This window comes from Acanthochromis polyacanthus, chromosome 17 (genome assembly GCF_021347895.1).
Source record: "Acanthochromis polyacanthus isolate Apoly-LR-REF ecotype Palm Island chromosome 17, KAUST_Apoly_ChrSc, whole genome shotgun sequence".
NCBI classification, from domain to species: Eukaryota; Metazoa; Chordata; class Actinopteri; family Pomacentridae; genus Acanthochromis; species Acanthochromis polyacanthus.
In genome coordinates, this window is record NC_067129.1 from 8,731,586 (window position 1) to 8,752,154 (window position 20,569).

A 20,569-nucleotide genomic window follows, 5' to 3' on the forward strand; every position below is an offset into this window, starting at 1 on the left:
TTTTGGACCTCCAGCTTGCCGTACAAAAACAATAATGGCGTCTTCTGCGGATGTTCATGTCCGAATTTGCGGACAAGAAATTATAAAATATGATCTTGAAATTAAGGCTCTCGTTCAGGTAAGGACTGCAGACTTGCAGGTTATTACTGGTTTATTTTTCGCTCTTGCTGAACCGTTGGTGTTGTTCCGGCTTTAGATAAACAACAGGTTACGTTAGCTTCAAAACAGACCGAAGGTTTCTCATTCTGAGCCTGACTGTATTAATTTAACATACAATTAATCAACAAATGTCTTAATAATCGACTTGTCATATAAAATATGTATTTTTATGCCTAAAAGTTGTGTCTTCAGCTGCTAAGGTGTGAATGTTTGCAGCTTCCAGACAACAAAAGTCATTTGATTTAATCGGCTTGGGCTTTGAGAAATTATGATGAGATTTTGTTCCTCATTTTATAGGCCAAAAAATCAAATATTTTTTTTTATCTGAAAGTATTTCCACAACACTCTTTGTTTACTGCAGTGATATATTAGTCAGGCCAAATAGTATAAGAAATATCAATATGTCAAATTCAATGTTAAATAAGTGACTGTTCATTGTTTATTTTCCTTTTTTGTTTTGTTTTTACGATAAATTTCACATTGAATCATCGTCAGTGCTCGCCTGTACCTTTCTGCATGTGAGCATAGACCATCACCAATAAAAACACTACACAACTACAACTTATTGTAATTTTTTTAGTCTTAATGTGTCTTTTAACTAATAAGTTAATGGGCCCATTGTCCAGGTGTACTTCCCTAGTGTGTACAGCGTATGCACAAAATAATGGTGACTCAAATATGGTTTTGAGTGTGAGCTTTGAATTTATTAGTGTTAATACAATATATATTTTAAACATAAAGATAAAAACATGCTGTGATTATTTAGCCATTATGATAGAAGTCTAGAAGAAAAATGTTGAAGGTCTGCTGTGTAGACTTTGCAAACAAACCAACATGTGGCCTAATAATTATTTCCAAATCTGTATAGTCAGAATGATGTGCAGTATTACATATAACTCTGTGTTTGTGTGTTGTCTGTAGGACATCAGAGATTGTCCTGGACCTCAATCTGCTCTCTGGGAGCTCAACTCTCAGGTCAAACAGAAGTTCAACAAGCTGAGGCTCAGAATACAGGTATATAATAATTATTAGAATCATACTTTAATCACATATATGCATACATTGGACACATTGCTTGACTATAACTGAAACTGTGTCCTTGTCAGGATCTGGAGCAGATGGCTAAAGAACAAGACAGAGAGTCAGACAGACTGGCCATCCAGGCAGAGACTGAGAGCCAGCGACGGCAAATGCTGAGGTGTCTGAACACGTGCATGTGAAAAATAAGCTGTGTGACAGCAATCATTTTATTTCCTCCTTTAGTAATTATGACAGTGACATCAAAATCTGCACAGATCAAATGTTTCTCCATGTTGTAGTTATCCTGAAAGGTGCATTCATATCCGTAGATAATAAACCTTTTTGAGGCAGAAAAATTGGGTTATGATTAATCTAAATCAGAAACTACACTTCTTCTAAGTTTATTTCTGTGTTTTCTTTTCTGTGGATTCCAGTAACCAGACAGCGTGGAGGAAAGCTAATCTTGCTTGTAAACTTGCCATCGACAACATGGAGAAGGACGAGCTGCTGCATGGCGGAGAAAACCAAAGCATCAGGCAGAGGTTAGTGGTGATCAGCTGAGGCTCTACTCTGGTGCTGAAATGAGTCAAAGAGCTTCAGATCAAGTTTGGAGCTATCGTTCTCAGGTTCAGGCTTTGTGAGATATTTTTTTCATTTTTCATCTGTCTGCTACATTCACAGATTACTGCAAACTCAAAGTGCAATTATAGTGATTATATTTAACATTCTAAGACTTTTTGTAAACTCAGACAATTATAATGTCTTGAAAAATGGTCTATTATGGGGTGGGTACACCGTTTTCCAGTACCAGGACTGTCGTAGCTAATGTTAGCTCTGGTGCTAACAGCAACAGGTTTTACATTGAGGTGTCAGCTTGAAGTGCTGCAGAGATCAGAAAACTCTTTGTTGCACAATTTGCAAACAAGCACGCTTTTATCCAAGCTTCATCAGAAGGATAAAAGTACATTCATGGATGTTTTTTCAGACAAAACCGTGCCATTGGAGAGTGTAAGTGGCACACAGTCTAAAAATATGCGAGTCATATTTGTGTCAACAAATGTTGATTCCAATAGCAGAAGTTGGCTTTTATGGGCTTGTTGTAGTCGCTGCTGACTAGCTTGATAATCAGGCCAGACTTTGGTAACTGAATACCGATTATTTTTGGAATACTTGCATGCACTTACTCAAGCAGTCAAAAAAATCTCTGCTTCTGAATTTTTCCTGCTTTATACATAATTTGAATCCCTTCTGTGGTCTTTTATCCTTTAGTCATTTTTTTGTATCCAAAAAACTTCCACTTGTTAAAAATAATGCAATAACAAATAAAACAACATATTTGTGCTATATTTTTGGACAGTAGACTACACTGTTTTACTTCACTGGAAACTGTGCATCACCTGGTTTGTTTTGTGTGTATTTTTCTCAGGAAGGCGACTAAAGAAAGCCTAGTAGAAACCAACAGCAACATCACAGAGAGTCTGATGTCTATCAGCCGGATGATGGCCGAACAGGTGAAGCAGAGTGAGGACACCATCGGCACGCTGGGTAAAAAAAAATAAACTCCACTTTGTCTATGTATGTGTCTGCATTCGTGATGGTTATAGTTTGCATAATTAAGCTCTGAACACAAAGCAGGTTGTCTGTACTTTTCCTGAAAAAAACTGGAATAACGTGCAACATTTTCAAAGTGTCTATAGGAATAACCACACTGGAAAGGGGCTGTTTCTATCTATTATAGACAGTTTAATTCTTACATTTTGAATTTGTTTCCATCCCTTTTTCCTTCTCTGTGTGAACACATCCTGCAGTTCAGCCCAGTGTTGGTAGCAGCAGAGTCAGTAATGGCTTCAGTTGTGCAGAGGAGCTCAGAATTTTTTTTTTTTTTTTTTTTTACAAACTCTGGTTGTCATAAATGCTTTAGTGTTGGCAGATTGTTTTTAATTAGAGAAGCGGAGTAAAGTGGTTTTGATAAAATTTCACAATTTTACGCTTTGATTTTAAGTTTCTCGGCTAAACAGCACATTACAGAAGACACTTCAAAAGCAAAGTTCAAAATCCAGTCTCAGGCTCTGATAAATTGTGTAATTTTGGCGATTTCCTTTGTTTTTTCTTAAAAATACAACATGCCTTTTTAACCTGCTAGTGGGCTTTAGAGTTCAGTTGGTTAAAAGTACAATCGCCCCTCGAAAATCTGCGAAGTAGCCACTATATTTTATTATTTATGTATATTTTAAGGCTTTACAAACCCTCCCTTACTCTTACAAACCTTTCCCACTCTGTTATTAACACTTCCTGTGCTCCTAAACACTTTCTACACTCTTAAACCCTTATCAGCATATAAAATTCTATATAGGTACTCACCAGTGAATATAATACAAGTTAAATGAAGATGAATTAGCTGTCCCATACTGATGAGGATGAGATGAATGTACCGCATGATTTCGGTTTTTAATATGTTTTAATTATTTTGTTTTCAATTTTTTTAGGTTACAAAATGCTTATTTTACCACAAAGATAATTAAAATAATACCACAAAATCCCACAATATATGATAGCAAATACAATTTAAAAATCCCCGATACAGTGAGACCACTAAAAGTGAACCGTGATATGACGAGGGACCACTGTAAATCCAGTTACGCGTCACCTTCTCCTATGAACAATTTCTAACCCAACTGATTCTTCCTCCTCTCCTCTCTGAAGCCACCTCCTCCAGGACGGTGCTGGAAACCAACGAGGAGTTTAAAAACATGACTGGAACCATCCACCTGGGCAGGAAGCTAATCCTCAAGTACAACCGGCGGGAGCTGACGGACAAGCTGCTCATCTTCCTGGCTCTGGCCCTCTTCCTCGCTACTGTCCTTTACATCCTCAAGAAACGCCTCTTTCCCTTCATTTAGCCGAGCAGCTAAACACGGCGGATCACTGCATTTTCTCCAAGAGGCAAGAACTGACTTAGAAGAAGTTTTCACATGGAGGAGAAGCAGGGTCCACATGGGGCGTTATAGAGAAGGAACTGGGGCACATAGAGGTGAAAACCTTTCCTGTACGTACAGTAATGCAATATGTGGGTTTGTAGAATCATTTGGGAACTCAAAGAGAATCCTTCAGCTGATGTGCACAGAGCACAGTGACTAAAACTGATATCAGAGGTTTCAAGTAAAAGGTTTAAAGCCTCAGCATGCTTCAAGCAAACATTGTGTGTCGCTAAAAGCTGCTGTCAGCACCTCTTTGTGGAGGCTAACTGCTCAGAAGTCTGTTGCTTTCGAATGACAGTGCTGTCTTGATGGCAGCATTTGTAGTAATTCGGATGGAAGTTCACACTGTCAGACAGACATGAAGGAAGTAGGAGTCGAGATCTTTGAGAGAAGCTCAGATGTGGCTCGTCGCAGTTGAATTATTGGTTCAGGAAAACGCTTTGAATCATTCTGAGGCTTTTGTACTTCAGAACTAACCAGCATCAAGGACACCGTGTGCAATAACTTCCATCATGTTTACTTCTTGTCAGGTTAATATGCGTTTGGGTGTGAGTTGAAAAGAGAAGCTATGCATGTATTTCTGCTCTAGGTGGCTTTTCCAAAGACATTGTTGTTCCAGTTATTGATGAGTTTACCTTGTGCCTTTCTTCAGTCCAGTCAGGCTGCATCTGCATGAATATGTTTTCATTTTAAAATGCAGAACTTCTGCTGTACTTTGTCTTGTTTTCACACTACCATGGTATTTTAGGAAATACTGCTGATCTAGTTTTAGTCTGGACCGGCAGAAACAGAGACTTTAGGAAACAAAAGCACTCGACGTTTCTTTCTGACTGGGTCTTACGGTCAGGCTTGTCAGACGGCAGCTTTGTCTGCCGGTTGTTAAATCAACACAAATAGTGAATCAGGCTGCAGGCGTGTGTGACTTTGTCGATGCAAGCAGCTGTTGTACCGTTAACAAAATCTGTGGACTTTGCTTTCACCACTGATGTTCTTTGTCTTGTTTACAATGAAACAATACACTGCTTCGTAAATGTTCAGGGATTATGTGCTTTTAGGCATGTTAATATGCGCAAAGTTCCTTTCTGTTACTTTAGAATGAGAACGTATCGGTGCAGATGTAGCCTCAGACATCCAGACTACTGAGTCAGACTGTGAATGCTGAACACAAAGTCTGTTTGATTGAAACTGAATGTTTCAAAAATACTGAGGGATCTGTTGTGCCGACGTGCCAGTAGATGTCAAAGTACCCAACATATCACCATGTGAGATGCAACACTGTGAATTTGTGAAGAACTCTTCAACTGGACAGAACTGACTTAATAAACAAACATCTCCAGCAACGTCATTGTACTTTAATTCATTTAAAATTTGCTTACAACTGAGTTTTTAAGATTCATTTAAATAAAAAAAACTTACAAAACACCTCGAAACCTGGAGTCTGTATGAAATGTGATCGTTCAAGTGGAACATTAGAAAAGACATATTTAGAACACGACCAAAGAGTGCTTCCCTCGACAGTGTAGCACCTGATAGTGTGTCAGCTTGACTGTGCACATTATAACAATCCTCATAAATACAAAAACAGACTTGCATAGAGCTCTGACTTGGAGCCATCAGCTGCACTTGAGTTACAGACATATTCCCTGCAGTGTTGACTGGCGTGTGACCGTTCCTGCTGCTGAAGGACGGAGCCACTGTGGTTGACTGATGTTGAGGTGAGGTAGATAACTGGTTTTTATCCTTGTACAAAGTTAAGAAAAATATCCACGTTCAGAACACAAATATCCAACCAAATGAATAAGTTATGCTGCACTGCTTTCATCAGCAACACCACACTGAATACTACCACTACTTCAACTCGTTCTACTGCTAGTGTCCTAGTAATAAATCTTTGTGTGTACCCTGTCTGCACTTTCTGTGTGACTCCTCTTAACTAAGAAGTGGTGATGTTGGATTTCTCGGGCACACTGAGACCAGATTCAGTGGCGTTGTCGATCCGCTGGCTGCTGTCCTCTGGTTCAGCTCCTCTGGTCGGCTGCTGCTGAGCGGTGGTCGGCCATGGCCCGGTGGTCGGCGGGGCGGTGGTCTGCTGCAGAGAGTGGCTGAGAGGACAGATGCTGCTGAAGCTGCTGCACAGCGCCCCCCAGTGCTGCTCACACTGACTACGCAGCCGCCATCCAACCCACGTCCTCACCTCGTCACCACATTTCAGCAGGAAGTTCATCAGCTCCACGTACGGCCTGGAAGGAGGTAGACACATCACACTGTTCACTGGCCATACAGCATCAAGGTACATTCAGAAAAATGGCCTCCTAGAGTGAGTAAGTTACTTTAATTAAACAGAAGACACCGTGGCAACTTCAGCATAGCAGCGTCCTGTCAACTCAGCTGCTGTAACACATCAATCATTAGTGTTTTCTACTGCACATGTTTGTTACAGTCAGCCTTGTATATTCTCAGGTGACTAATCAAAATCCCTTGCATGACATTATGTCCTTTGATTAAAGAGCCCATATCATGCTCCATTACAGGGTTTTTATTTGTCCTACGAGAACATGTTACATGCTTAAATGGGTCTGCTCTGATTGGTCAGCTGGCCTGACAAAATGTGACAGTACCATAGCTACAGATTCTGTGCTTACAGCTGAATCGTCTTTTTTGCTTAAGAAAGTAACTGAGCAAAATTATTTGCAAATATCTAAGTGGCAGCAATAATAAGACCATACTGGTCATATACTCCTAGCACCAGGGTTGTCTTTTCCTACATTCTCGTGAATTCTCCTTCTAGCGTTTGCCACATTAACGACACAGCATGCCAACATGGAGGATTTTCTTGTTGCTGCCAGGACATTGCTGTCAGAAGCATGAAAGCCACCAGGTCTTACGTTCCTCAGAGGGCATGAAGGCTGCTCATTGCTGGTTTGAGGGCGTGCATAATGACATAGATAATTACTAGGACAAGAGCAGTTGAGGAGACATGTTTTCTCTGGGAGAATAAGCCCCTTTAGCATGGACTTTGCAGATCTTTTACATGCAAATTAAAAAAACAGCACACTAAAGGAACGTGAGAAAACAGATCACAGTAAGGGCTCTTTAATGATAGGTCTGTTCTCCTCAAGTGTCCCATTAATCCATGAATGAGTCAAGAATACAAGAATCCTCAAACTGAAGTGGATAAAAAAAAGAATTCAGCCATTATTATGGTTATTACATTTGCTCTGGGGGTTCAGGCATATGGATGCTGTAAAGCATCGAGACAATTTGACTGTAGTTGGCGCTATATAATTAAAATTGAATCCAGCACACTATCTAATTTACTAGAATACCTTTCTGTGTGATGTTGCTCTTTCAAAAGCCATAATCAACTTGTAAAACGTGTAACATTTCACATTTAGTTGGTTTATTCCTGCTCTACTACAGGTCAGTGTTGTATCTCAGATCGTTTTCCTTCACATTGTGCTAAAGCTTGCTACTCATTTGTTAATTTGTGTGTTTCTCTCTCACCCTGGAGGAAACATGAGGTGGAACTGGACCAGGCTCCCCATGGTGTCCATGTGGTCCTGCAGCGCCAGGCAGAGCTGGTGTTTGGAGTAACACTCCCTCTGGAGCGAGAACACCATCTCTTTCACCGCCGAACATCTCCGGCTCACGCAGCTGAATCTCTGCCTCAGGCCCAGCGACATGCACCTCAAGGCATCCTTCACGAAAGATTTACCCTGAGAGGAAAAGGAGGAGAATCAGTGGGAGGATCTGAGCTGCCTGTACATTTTATTCTTTAAAAAGTGTGATTGTGTTCCATCTTATTGGTTTTATTTATTTCTTTTCATATTATTACGACTATTTAATTGCTTTCATTATTAATATTCAACATTTTTGTTACGACAGTCGATCAGCTTGTCAGTCATCAATTAATCACTTTGAATTGCTCTAATGTGATATTCAAATAAAGGTTGATCATAATTAGGGATGTCTGATAGGATCGGCCCGATATTGGCATAAAAATGTAATATCGGTCAATATCATGACCAATTTTTTTTTTTGCCTATCGTGAAAAACGATTAAATAATGCCTGGATTTCATCAAACTCCGTCGCGAAGCATGTAAACAAGTGTGGCTGCAGGAACAAACTTAGGTGAGTGAATAACAATATGTCTGTGGTTTGAAATTATTTCCAAGTCGTCCAAAATGTGGGAAAAAACCGTCAGTTTAGTATGTTGTCCAAAATGTGGGAAAAAAAGGCGTCATAGCTTAGTGTGTCGTCCAAAATATCACAAAAGCTTCATAGTTTAGTATGTCGTCCAAAATATGCCAAAAATGTAATAGTTTAGTATTGGACTGCAGCTAACGAAGCCGCGGGTAATCGTCTGAGCACGATACGTCATCAAAAGCGTACGTGAGTGCGCAATGCAACAGAAATCACCATCCGACTGAAGTGCGGAACACGGAAGGTCGTCTAAAAATGGACAAAAAACATCAAAGTTCAGTATGTCATCAGAAAATAGACAAAAAAAACCCACAATTTTTTGACCGAAAATGGACAAAAACCGTCAGTTTAGTATGTCGTCCAAAAATTGACAAACAAAAACGTCACAGTATACTGTGTCGAAAAAAAACGATTTTTTCAACATGTCATAAAAACACGCCATATGATGAAATAATGTAAAGTAGGCCGTGAAAAACGCTTTAAAGCAGTTTTCTTTGAAAAAGAAAATCATCATGAATTTTGTCCAAAAAAAAACGTCATAGTATACTATGTCAAAATAAATGCCATTTTTTCAACATGTCGTAAAAACATGCCATATGATGAAATAATGTAAAGTAGGCCGTGAAAACCACTATAGAGCAGTTTTATTTGAAAGAAATCGTCAGGCGCCCGTATAGCTCAACAGGTTAAGCGGGCGACTCATGTACAGGGGCTGGTCCCGCTGCAGCGGCCTGGGTTAGAGTCCTGCCTGTGGCTCCTTGCTACATGTCTTCCCCAGACTCTACTTCCAGTCTCTCCTTCACTATACCTATCAATAAAGAGCCGAAGAAAGGCCAAAAAAAATCCTGTGCAAAAACAAAAAAACGCCATAGTATACTATGTTGAAAAAAATGCCCTTTTTTCAACATGTTGTAAAAACATGCCATATGATGACATAATGTGAAGTAGTGAAAACCACTATAGAGGAGTTTTCTTTGAAAGAGAAATCATCGTGAATTTTGTCCCAAAAAAAAAAACGCCATAGTATACTATGTCAAAAAAAATGCCATTTTTTTCAACATGTTGTAAAAACATGCCATATAATGAAATAATGTAAAGTAGGTAGTGAAAAACACTGTAGAGCAGTTTTATTTGAAAGAAATCATCGGGTGCCCGTATAGCTCAACAGGTTAAGCAGGTGACCCATGTACAGGGGCTGGTCCCGGTGCAGCGGCCTGGGTTCGATTCCCGCTTGTGGCCCCCTTCTGCATGTCTTCCCCAGACTCAACTTCCAATCTCTCCTTCACTATACCTATCAATAAAGAGCCAAAGAAAGGCCAAAAAAATCATGATGAATCCTGTGCAAAAACAAAAGAACACCATAGTATACAGCCAAAAAAAAAGTCCTTTTTTCAACATGTCGTAAAAACATGCCATATGATGAAATAATGTAAAGTAGGCCGTGAAAAACACAATAGAGCAGTTTTATTTGGGGAAAAAAATCATCATGAATTCTGTCCAAAAAAAACACCATCCGAAAATGGACAAAAAAAGGTCATAGTTTAGTATGTTGCCTGAAAATGGACAAAAAAACATCAAAGTTCAGTATGTCGTCAGAAAATAGACAAAAAAAAATTTTTTTTGACCGAAAATGGACAAAAAACGTCATCGTTTAGTATGTTGTCCGAAAATGGACAAAAAACGTCATAGCTTAGTATGTCGTCTGAAAATGGGCAAAAACACGTCATCGTTTAGTATGTCGTCTGAAAATGGGCAAAAACACGTCATCGTTTAGTATGTCGTCCGAAAATGGGCAAAAAAAGTCATAGTTTAGTATGTCGTCCGAAAATGGACAAAAAACGTCATAGCTTAGTATGTCGTCCGAAAATGGACAAAAAACGTCAGTTTTGTACGTCCCCCAAAAATGGACAAAAAATGTCATAGTATACTATGTTGAAAAAAAGCGATTTTTTCAACATGCCATAAAAACATGCCATATGATGAAAAAATGTAAAGTAGGCCGTGAAAAACACTTTAAAGCAGTTTTCTTTGAAAAAAAAATTCATGAATTTTGTCCAAAAAAAAAACCGCCATAGTATGCTATGTCAAAAAAAATGCCATTTTTTCAACATGTCGTAAAAACATGCCATATGATGAAATAATGTAAAGTAGGCAGTGAAAAACACTATAGAGCAGTTTTATTTTGAAAAAAAATCATCATGAATTCTGTCCAAAAAAAACGCCATCCGAAAATGGACAAAAAAGGTCATAGTTTAGTACGTTGTTTGAAAATGGACAAAAAAACGTCATAGCTTAGTATGTCGTCCAAAAAAGGACAAAAAACATCAGTTTTGTATGTCGTCCGAAAATAGACAAAAAATGTCATAGTTCAGTGTGTTGTCCGAAAATGGACAAAAGACTCATTGTTTAGTATGTCGTCCGAAAATGGGCAAAAAAAACGTCATAGTTTAGTATGTCGTCCGAAAATGGACAAAAAACGTCATAGTATACTATGTCGAAAAAAAGCGATTTTTTCAACATGTCGTAAAAACATGCCATATGATGAAATAATGTAAAGTAGGCCGTGAAAACCACTATAGAGCAGTTTTCTTTGAAAGAAATCATCAGGCACCCGTATAGCTCAACAGGTTAAGCAGGCGACCCATGTACAGGGGCTGGTCCCGGTGCAGCGGCCTGGGTTCAATTCCCGCTTGTGGCCCCCTTCTGCATGTCTTCCCCAGACTCGACTTCCAATCTCTCCTTTACTATCAATAAAGAACCGAAGAAAGGCTAAAAAAATCATGATGAATCCTGTGCAAAAACAAAAAAAGCGCCATAGTATACTATGTTGAAAAAAATGACATTTTTTCAACATTTCGTAAAAACATGCCATATGATGAAATAATGTAAAGTAGGTAGTGAAAAACACTGTAGAGCAGTTTTATTTGAAAGAAATCATCGGGTGCCCGTATAGCTCAACAGGTTAAGCAGGCGACCCATGTACAGGGGCTGGTCCCGGTGCAGCGGCCTGGGTTCGATTCCCGCTTGTGGCCCCCTTCTGCATGTCTTCCCCAGACTCAACTTCCAATCTCTCCTTCACTATACCTATCAATAAAGAGCCAAAGAAAGGCCAAAAAAATCATGATGAATCCTGTGCAAAAACAAAAAAACACCATAGTATACAGCCAAAAAAAAAGTCCTTTTTTCAACATGTCGTAAAAACATGCCATATGATGAAATAATGTAAAGTAGGCAGTGAAAAACACTATAGAGCAGTTTTATTTTGAAAAAAAATCATCATGAATTCTGTCCAAAAAAAACGCCATCCGAAAATGGACAAAAAAGGTCATAGTTTAGTACGTTGTTTGAAAATGGACAAAAAAACGTCATAGCTTAGTATGTCGTCCAAAAAAGGACAAAAAACATCAGTTTTGTATGTCGTCCGAAAATAGACAAAAAATGTCATAGTTCAGTGTGTTGTCCGAAAATGGACAAAAGACTCATTGTTTAGTATGTCGTCCGAAAATGGGCAAAAAAAACGTCATAGTTTAGTATGTCGTCCGAAAATGGACAAAAAACGTCATAGCTTAGTATGTCGTCCGAAAATGGACAAAAAACGTCAGTTTTGTACGTCCCCCGAAAATGGACAAAAAATGTCATAGTTTAGTATGTCATCCAAAAATGGACAAAAAACGTCATAGTATACTATGTCGAAAAAAAGCGATTTTTTCAACATGTCGTAAAAACATGCCATATGATGAAATAATGTAAAGTAGGCCGTGAAAACCACTATAGAGCAGTTTTCTTTGAAAGAAATCATCAGGCACCCGTATAGCTCAACAGGTTAAGCAGGTGACCCATGTACAGGGGCTGGTCCCGGTGCAGCGGCCTGGGTTCAATTCCTGCTTGTGGCCCCCTTCTGCATGTCTTCCCCAGACTCGACTTCCAATCTCTCCTTTACTATACCTATCAATAAAGAACCGAAGAAAGGCTAAAAAAATCATGATGAATCCTGTGCAAAAACAAAAAAACACCATAGTATACAGCCAAAAAAAAAGTCCTTTTTTCAACATGTCGTAAAAACATGCCATATGATGAAATAATGTAAAGTAGGCCGTGAAAAACACAATAGAGCAGTTTTATTTGGGGAATAAAATCATCATGAATTCTGTCCAAAAAAAACACCATCCGAAAATGGACAAAAAAAGGTCATAGTTTAGTATGTTGCCTGAAAATGGACAAAAAAACATCAAAGTTCAGTATGTCGTCAGAAAATAGACAAAAAAAAATTTTTTTTGACCGAAAATGGACAAAAAACGTCATCGTTTAGTATGTTGTCCGAAAATGGACAAAAAACGTCATAGCTTAGTATGTCGTCTGAAAATGGGCAAAAACACGTCATCGTTTAGTATGTCGTCTGAAAATGGGCAAAAACACGTCATCGTTTAGTATGTCGTCCGAAAATGGGCAAAAAAAGTCATAGTTTAGTATGTCGTCCGAAAATGGACAAAAAACGTCATAGCTTAGTATGTCGTCCGAAAATGGACAAAAAACGTCAGTTTTGTACGTCCCCCAAAAATGGACAAAAAATGTCATAGTATACTATGTTGAAAAAAAGCGATTTTTTCAACATGCCATAAAAACATGCCATATGATGAAAAAATGTAAAGTAGGCCGTGAAAAACACTTTAAAGCAGTTTTTTTTGAAAAAAAAATTCATGAATTTTGTCCAAAAAAAAAAAACGCCATAGTATACTATGTCAAAAAAAATGCCATTTTTTCAACATGTCGTAAAAACATGCCATATGATGAAATAATGTAAAGTAGGCAGTGAAAAACACTATAGAGCAGTTTTATTTTGAAAAAAAATCATCATGAATTCTGTCCAAAAAAAACGCCATCCGAAAATGGACAAAAAAGGTCATAGTTTAGTACGTTGTTTGAAAATGGACAAAAAAACGTCATAGCTTAGTATGTCGTCCAAAAAAGGACAAAAAACATCAGTTTTGTATGTCGTCCGAAAATAGACAAAAAATGTCATAGTTCAGTGTGTTGTCCGAAAATGGACAAAAGACTCATTGTTTAGTATGTCGTCCGAAAATGGACAAAAAACGTCATAGTATACTATGTCGAAAAAAAGCGATTTTTTCAACATGTCGTAAAAACATGCCATATGATGAAATAATGTAAAGTAGGCCGTGAAAACCACTATAGAGCAGTTTTCTTTGAAAGAAATCATCAGGCACCCGTATAGCTCAACAGGTTAAGCAGGCGACCCATGTACAGGGGCTGGTCCCGGTGCAGCGGCCTGGGTTCAATTCCCGCCTGTGGTCCCCTTCTGCATGTCTTCCCCAGACTCGACTTCCAATCTCTCCTTTACTATACCTATCAATAAAGAACCGAAGAAAGGCTAAAAAAATCATGATGAATCCTGTGCAAAAACAAAAAAAGCGCCATAGTATACTATGTTGAAAAAAATGACATTTTTTCAACATTTCGTAAAAACATGCCATATGATGAAATAATGTAAAGTAGGCAGTGAAAAACACTATAGAGCAGTTTTATTTTGAAAAAAAATCATCATGAATTCTGTCCAAAAAAAACGCCATCCGAAAATGGACAAAAAAGGTCATAGTTTAGTACGTTGTTTGAAAATGGACAAAAAAACGTCATAGCTTAGTATGTCGTCCAAAAAAGGACAAAAAACATCAGTTTTGTATGTCGTCCGAAAATAGACAAAAAATGTCATAGTTCAGTGTGTTGTCCGAAAATGGACAAAAGACTCATTGTTTAGTATGTCGTCCGAAAATGGGCAAAAAAAACGTCATAGTTTAGTATGTCGTCCGAAAATGGACAAAAAACGTCATAGCTTAGTATGTCGTCCGAAAATGGACAAAAAACGTCAGTTTTGTACGTCCCCCGAAAATGGACAAAAAATGTCATAGTTTAGTATGTCATCCAAAAATGGACAAAAAACGTCATAGTATACTATGTCGAAAAAAAGCGATTTTTTCAACATGTCGTAAAAACATGCCATATGATGAAATAATGTAAAGTAGGCCGTGAAAACCACTATAGAGCAGTTTTCTTTGAAAGAAATCATCAGGCACCCGTATAGCTCAACAGGTTAAGCAGGTGACCCATGTACAGGGGCTGGTCCCGGTGCAGCGGCCTGGGTTCAATTCCCGCTTGTGGCCCCCTTCTGCATGTCTTCCCCAGACTCAACTTCCAATCTCTCCTTCACTATACCTATCAATAAAGAGCCAAAGAAAGGCCAAAAAAATCATGATGAATCCTGTGCAAAAACAAAAAAACACCATAGTATACAGCCAAAAAAAAAGTCCTTTTTTCAACATGTCGTAAAAACATGCCATATGATGAAATAATGTAAAGTAGGCCGTGAAAAACACAATAGAGCAGTTTTATTTGGGGAAAAAAATCATCATGAATTCTGTCCAAAAAAAACACCATCCGAAAATGGACAAAAAAAGGTCATAGTTTAGTATGTTGCCTGAAAATGGACAAAAAAACATCAAAGTTCAGTATGTCGTCAGAAAATAGACAAAAAAAAATTTTTTTTGACCGAAAATGGACAAAAAACGTCATCGTTTAGTATGTTGTCCGAAAATGGACAAAAAACGTCATAGCTTAGTATGTCGTCTGAAAATGGGCAAAAACACGTCATCGTTTAGTATGTCGTCTGAAAATGGGCAAAAACACGTCATCGTTTAGTATGTCGTCCGAAAATGGGCAAAAAAAGTCATAGTTTAGTATGTCGTCCGAAAATGGACAAAAAACGTCAGTTTTGTACGTCCCCCGAAAATGGACAAAAAACGTCAGTTTTGTACGTCCCCCGAAAATGGACAAAAAATGTCATAGTATACTATGTTGAAAAAAAGCGATTTTTTCAACATGCCATAAAAACATGCCATATGATGAAAAAATGTAAAGTAGGCCGTGAAAAACACTTTAAAGCAGTTTTCTTTGAAAAAAAAATTCATGAATTTTGTCCAAAAAAAAAAACGCCATAGTATACTATGTCAAAAAAAATGCCATTTTTTCAACATGTCGTAAAAACATGCCATATGATGAAATAATGTAAAGTAGGCAGTGAAAAACACTATAGAGCAGTTTTATTTTGAAAAAAAATCATCATGAATTCTGTCCAAAAAAAACGCCATCCGAAAATGGACAAAAAAGGTCATAGTTTAGTACGTTGTTTGAAAATGGACAAAAAAACGTCATAGCTTAGTATGTCGTCCAAAAAAGGACAAAAAACATCAGTTTTGTATGTCGTCCGAAAATAGACAAAAAATGTCATAGTTCAGTGTGTTGTCCGAAAATGGACAAAAGACTCATTGTTTAGTATGTCGTCCGAAAATGGACAAAAAACGTCATAGTATACTATGTCGAAAAAAAGCGATTTTTTCAACATGTCGTAAAAACATGCCATATGATGAAATAATGTAAAGTAGGCCGTGAAAACCACTATAGAGCAGTTTTCTTTGAAAGAAATCATCAGGCACCCGTATAGCTCAACAGGTTAAGCAGGCGACCCATGTACAGGGGCTGGTCCCGGTGCAGCGGCCTGGGTTCAATTCCCGCCTGTGGTCCCCTTCTGCATGTCTTCCCCAGACTCGACTTCCAATCTCTCCTTTACTATACCTATCAATAAAGAACCGAAGAAAGGCTAAAAAAATCATGATGAATCCTGTGCAAAAACAAAAAAAGCGCCATAGTATACTATGTTGAAAAAAATGACATTTTTTCAACATTTCGTAAAAACATGCCATATGATGAAATAATGTAAAGTAGGCAGTGAAAAACACTATAGAGCAGTTTTATTTTGAAAAAAAATCATCATGAATTCTGTCCAAAAAAAACGCCATCCGAAAATGGACAAAAAAGGTCATAGTTTAGTACGTTGTTTGAAAATGGACAAAAAAACGTCATAGCTTAGTATGTCGTCCAAAAAAGGACAAAAAACATCAGTTTTGTATGTCGTCCGAAAATAGACAAAAAATGTCATAGTTCAGTGTGTTGTCCGAAAATGGACAAAAGACTCATTGTTTAGTATGTCGTCCGAAAATGGGCAAAAAAAACGTCATAGTTTAGTATGTCGTCCGAAAATGGACAAAAAACGTCATAGTATACTATGTCGAAAAAAAGCGATTTTTTCAACATGTCGTAAAAACATGCCATATGATGAAATAATGTAAAGTAGGCCGTGAAAACCACTATAGAGCAGTTTTCTTTGAAAGAAATCATCAGGCACCCGTATAGCTCAACAGGTTAAGCAGGCGACCCATGTACAGGGGCTGGTCCCGGTGCAGCGGCCTGGGTTCAATTCCCGCTTGTGGCCCCCTTCTGCATGTCTTCCCCAGACTCGACTTCCAATCTCTCCTTTACTATACCTATCAATAAAGAACCGAAGAAAGGCTAAAAAAATCATGATGAATCCTGTGCAAAAACAAAAAAAGCGCCATAGTATACTATGTTGAAAAAAATGACATTTTTTCAACATTTCGTAAAAACATGCCATATGATGAAATAATGTAAAGTAGGCAGTGAAAAACACTATAGAGCAGTTTTATTTAGAAAAAAAATCATCATGAATTCTGTCCAAAAAAAAAACACCATCCGAAAATGGACAAAAAAGGTCATAGTTTAGTACGTTGTTTGAAAATGGACAAAAAAACGTCATAGCTTAGTATGTCGTCCAAAAAAGGACAAAAAACATCAGTTTTGTATGTCGTCCGAAAATAGACAAAAAAGGTCATAGTTTCGTACGTTGTTTGAAAATGGACAAAAAACATCAAAGTTCAGTATGTCGTCAGAAAATAGACAAAAAAAAACAGTTTTTTGACCGAAAATGGACAATAAACGTCATAGTTTCGTATGTCGTCTGAAAATGGGCAAAAAGACGTCATAGTTCAGTGTGTTGTCCGAAAATGGACAAAAAACGTTAGTTTACCATGTCGCCCGAAAATGGACAAAAACCGTCAGTTTTGTACGTCGCCTGAAAATGGACAAAAAACGTCATTTGTTGTCCGAAAATGGACGAAAAATGTCATAGTTTAGTATGTCGTCCGAAAATGGACAGAAAACGTCAGTTTTGTACGTCCCCCGAAAATGGACAAAAAATGTCATAGTTTAGTATGTCATCCGAAAATGGACAAAAAACGTCATAGTATACTATGTCGAAAAAAAGCGATTTTTTCAACATGCCATAAAAACATGCCATATGATGAAAAAATGTAAAGTAGGCCGTGAAAAACACTTTAAAGCAGTTTTCTTTGAAAAAAAACATCATGAATTTTGTTCAAAAAAAAAAAACGCCATAGTATACTATGTCAAAAAAAATGCCATTTTTTCAACATGTCGTAAAAACATGCCATATGATGAAATAATGTAAAGTAGGCTGTGAAAACCACTATAGAGCAGTTTCCTTTGAAAGAGAAATCATCGTGATTTTTGTCCCAAAAAAAAAACGCCATAGTATACTATGTCGAAATAAATGCCATTTTTTCAACATGTCGTAAAAACATGCCATATGATGAAATAATGTAAAGTAGGCAGTGAAAAACACTATAGAGCAGTTTTATTTTTAAAAAAAATCATCATGAATTCTGTCCAAAAAAACGCCATCCGAAAATGGACAAAAAAGGTCATAGTTTAGTACGTTGTTTGAAAATGGACAAAAAAACGTCATAATTCAGTATGTTGCCTGAAAATGGACAAAAAAACGTCATAGTTCAGTGTGTTGTCCGAAAATGGACAAAAAACGTTAGTTTACCATGACGTCCGAAAATGGACAAAAACCGTCAGTTTTGTATGTCGCCCGAAAATGGACAAGAACCGTCATAGTTTACCATGACGTCCGAAAATGGACAAAAAACGTCATAGTTAGTATGTCGTCCAAAATATTGAAAAAAACAGCACAGTTTAGTGTGTCATCCAAAATATGAAAAAAATGTCATGCGTTACGATGTCGTCCAAAAAATGCCAAAAATGTGATAGTTCAGTATATTGTACAAAAATGTCACAAAAATGTCATAGTTTAGTATGTCGTCCAAAATATGACAAAAATGTCATGTTTTACGATGTCGTCCAAAAAATTTCAAAAACGTAATAGTTTAGTATGTCGTCCAAAATATGAGAAAACCGTCACAGTTTAGTTTGTCGTCCAAAATATGGAAAAAACGTCAGTTAGGTTTGTCGTCCAAAATATCACAAAAACATCTTAGTTTAGTCCAAAATATGGAAAAAAATCGTCACAGTTTAGCATGTCGTTGTAAATATGGAAAAAACATCACAGTTCAGTATGTTGTCCAAAGTATGGAAAAAACGTCATAGTTTAGTATGTCGTCCAAGAATGTCACAAAAACATCATAGTTTAGTATGTCTTCCTAAATATGACAAAAACGTCAATTTTGTGTGCCGTTGAAAATATGGCAGAAACATAGTTTAGTAGGTCGTTTAAAATAAGGAAAAAACATCATAGTTTAGTATGTCGTCCAAAATGTGAAAAAAAGGTCATAGTATAATATATCGTCCAAATCCGTTAGTCCGTTTTTGAGTCATGTTTCACACGGAGAGAGACACATTCAGAGACAAACCTACGCTAATCGTCACATAACTCAGCCACGTTCCTTGGTGGAGTAATAATTAGATAAAACAGAATAAAAAGCTCAATAAAGCTGCAGAAAATGTGATTTTCATGCAGAATTAATTTGATAAGAAAAGGTTTAAGTTAGTAACAGTGTTATTATGCCAAACAGGTACAAGGGGACAAAATGTGCTGTGAAAGACCAGGTTGGATATGTTTCAAGAAAATAAGTGAGTTGTAGGAAAGTGACACTTTTTATACACCAATATATACATATTAGTTAAATTCCTATGCAGGGAAGTAATACCATGATCTGGGCCACCAACAGTGATAATGAAACCAATTTGTACACAAAACACTAAAAGGCAAATCTCAAAGTCTAGAAATACAACAAAGGCAAGGCTGTGTCTATGAAACAGTCATAGGAAATAATAGAGAGGGTGAATGGTGTATCAAAGTGATATAAATAGATAAACACCTAATCCTGCATGAAATACTTCTGGGTCAATGCATGTCTGCACCTACACAAACATGAGTATGGGAGCCTGTTAAGGTGTCCTGCCGAGGAACATAAGAGCATAGGTGAACAAATGTCTATATATATATATATATATATATATATATATATATATATATATATATATATATATATATATGCACAGTTATGTATGTATGTATGTATATATATATATATATATTATAGTTATATGGTTGTGTAGTACAGTACAATCACTGACAGAACTCTTCTGAACATTATCCACAGTTCCTGTTCCTTCTGAGACACATTAGACTTGCATCACTTTCTCGTGTAATTCTGTTCTAGTGAAGTGGACACGTTGTTCCCTCTCCTGTTTCAGTTGCCCTCTCAGATTGTTCTGTAACCACTGCTGCCCTGCAACAACTACACACCGCTCCCCATACGGCACACATTCCTCACAAATGACTGTAATGACTGAAGGGATTAAATGAAATAAAAACACCTATCCGGATTCGTCCTCTCTCGCCCTGCGCTAAGCTGCTGCTCAACTTGATTTCAGAAAGTCAGTCGGTGCAAACGAACCTGTGGGCAAACCGGCTGCTTTCTGAGCGCGTTGCTGATGCTCACCTGTGAGTCGTAGCGGCCGGCGTTGTGCAGCAGAGTGAGACAAATGTGGTGCAGGCCTTGGATGTCGCAGGAGTTGTTGTTGAAACACTGGAACATCCCACAGCCGACGTCCCCTGAACTCACCAGGCAGCTCTGGATCTCCGCTGGGAGACACACAAGCACATCAGGATTAACTTTCCAACAGTGAAACAAAAAACAGAAGCGCATCTCCTGCATGACACTGGGCTGTATTCTGCTGTACCTTAGAGACAGCTGCTACTTAGAATGCATCACTTTATCAGACTGTACTTATACAGCTTTTATCATACAAATGAAATGTAAAATAAAGTGCTTGTAGATAAAAGCAAATCATGTTATAAATTAAATGAATCGATTGAGGAACTGAGGAAACCCTAGATAATGCAACACAAACACCAGGTAAAATCAAATATCTTTAAATAAAATAAAGACATATTGGTAAAGGAAAAAAATAGTTCAAAATAAAAAAGTAAGAATAAAATATAGGTATTGTAAAG

The 20,569-nt window shown here is 37.6% G+C and overlaps 3 protein-coding genes across 3 annotated transcripts in view; 1 reads left to right on the plus strand and 2 right to left on the minus strand.

Annotated features, from left to right (window-relative positions):
• On the plus strand, positions 1–5,497 carry bnip1b (BCL2 interacting protein 1b). The gene is made up of 6 exons (XM_022206007.2): positions 1–118; positions 1,081–1,173; positions 1,266–1,357; positions 1,614–1,721; positions 2,606–2,724; positions 3,883–5,497. Exons 1-6 carry the CDS (start codon positions 35–37, stop codon positions 4,077–4,079), a joined length of 693 nt encoding a protein of 230 aa, XP_022061699.1. The 5' UTR covers positions 1–34; the 3' UTR covers positions 4,080–5,497.
• Positions 1–20,569, minus strand: part of LOC110959222 (protein-tyrosine sulfotransferase 1-like) — a 149,811-nt gene that overhangs the window by 93,168 nt on the left and 36,074 nt on the right. The window lies entirely within an intron of this gene.
• The window catches only part of LOC110959237 (stanniocalcin-2-like), a 26,510-nt gene continuing 11,430 nt past the window's right edge, over positions 5,490–20,569 (minus strand). Inside the window, exons 5-7 of the mRNA XM_051937881.1 lie at positions 20,055–20,197; positions 7,662–7,873; positions 5,490–6,397 (exon numbers count right to left, since the gene is read on the minus strand). Of these exons, the coding sequence (XP_051793841.1) occupies positions 6,091–6,397; positions 7,662–7,873; positions 20,055–20,197 (662 nt within the window). The 3' untranslated portion in view covers positions 5,490–6,090. The remainder of the gene's footprint in view (positions 6,398–7,661; positions 7,874–20,054; positions 20,198–20,569) is intronic.

Bases quoted from the DNA above. Each gene is read 5' to 3' on its own strand.
- bnip1b (XM_022206007.2), top strand. From the start codon at position 35: ATGGCGTCTTCTGCGGATGTTCATGTCCGAATTTGCGGACAAGAAATT. The intron at 1,358-1,613 runs GTGTCTGAACAC...TGTGGATTCCAG, and splicing joins CAGCGACGGCAAATGCTGAG to TAACCAGACAGCGTGGAGGA. The intron at 1,722-2,605 runs GTTAGTGGTGAT...TATTTTTCTCAG, and splicing joins AACCAAAGCATCAGGCAGAG to GAAGGCGACTAAAGAAAGCC.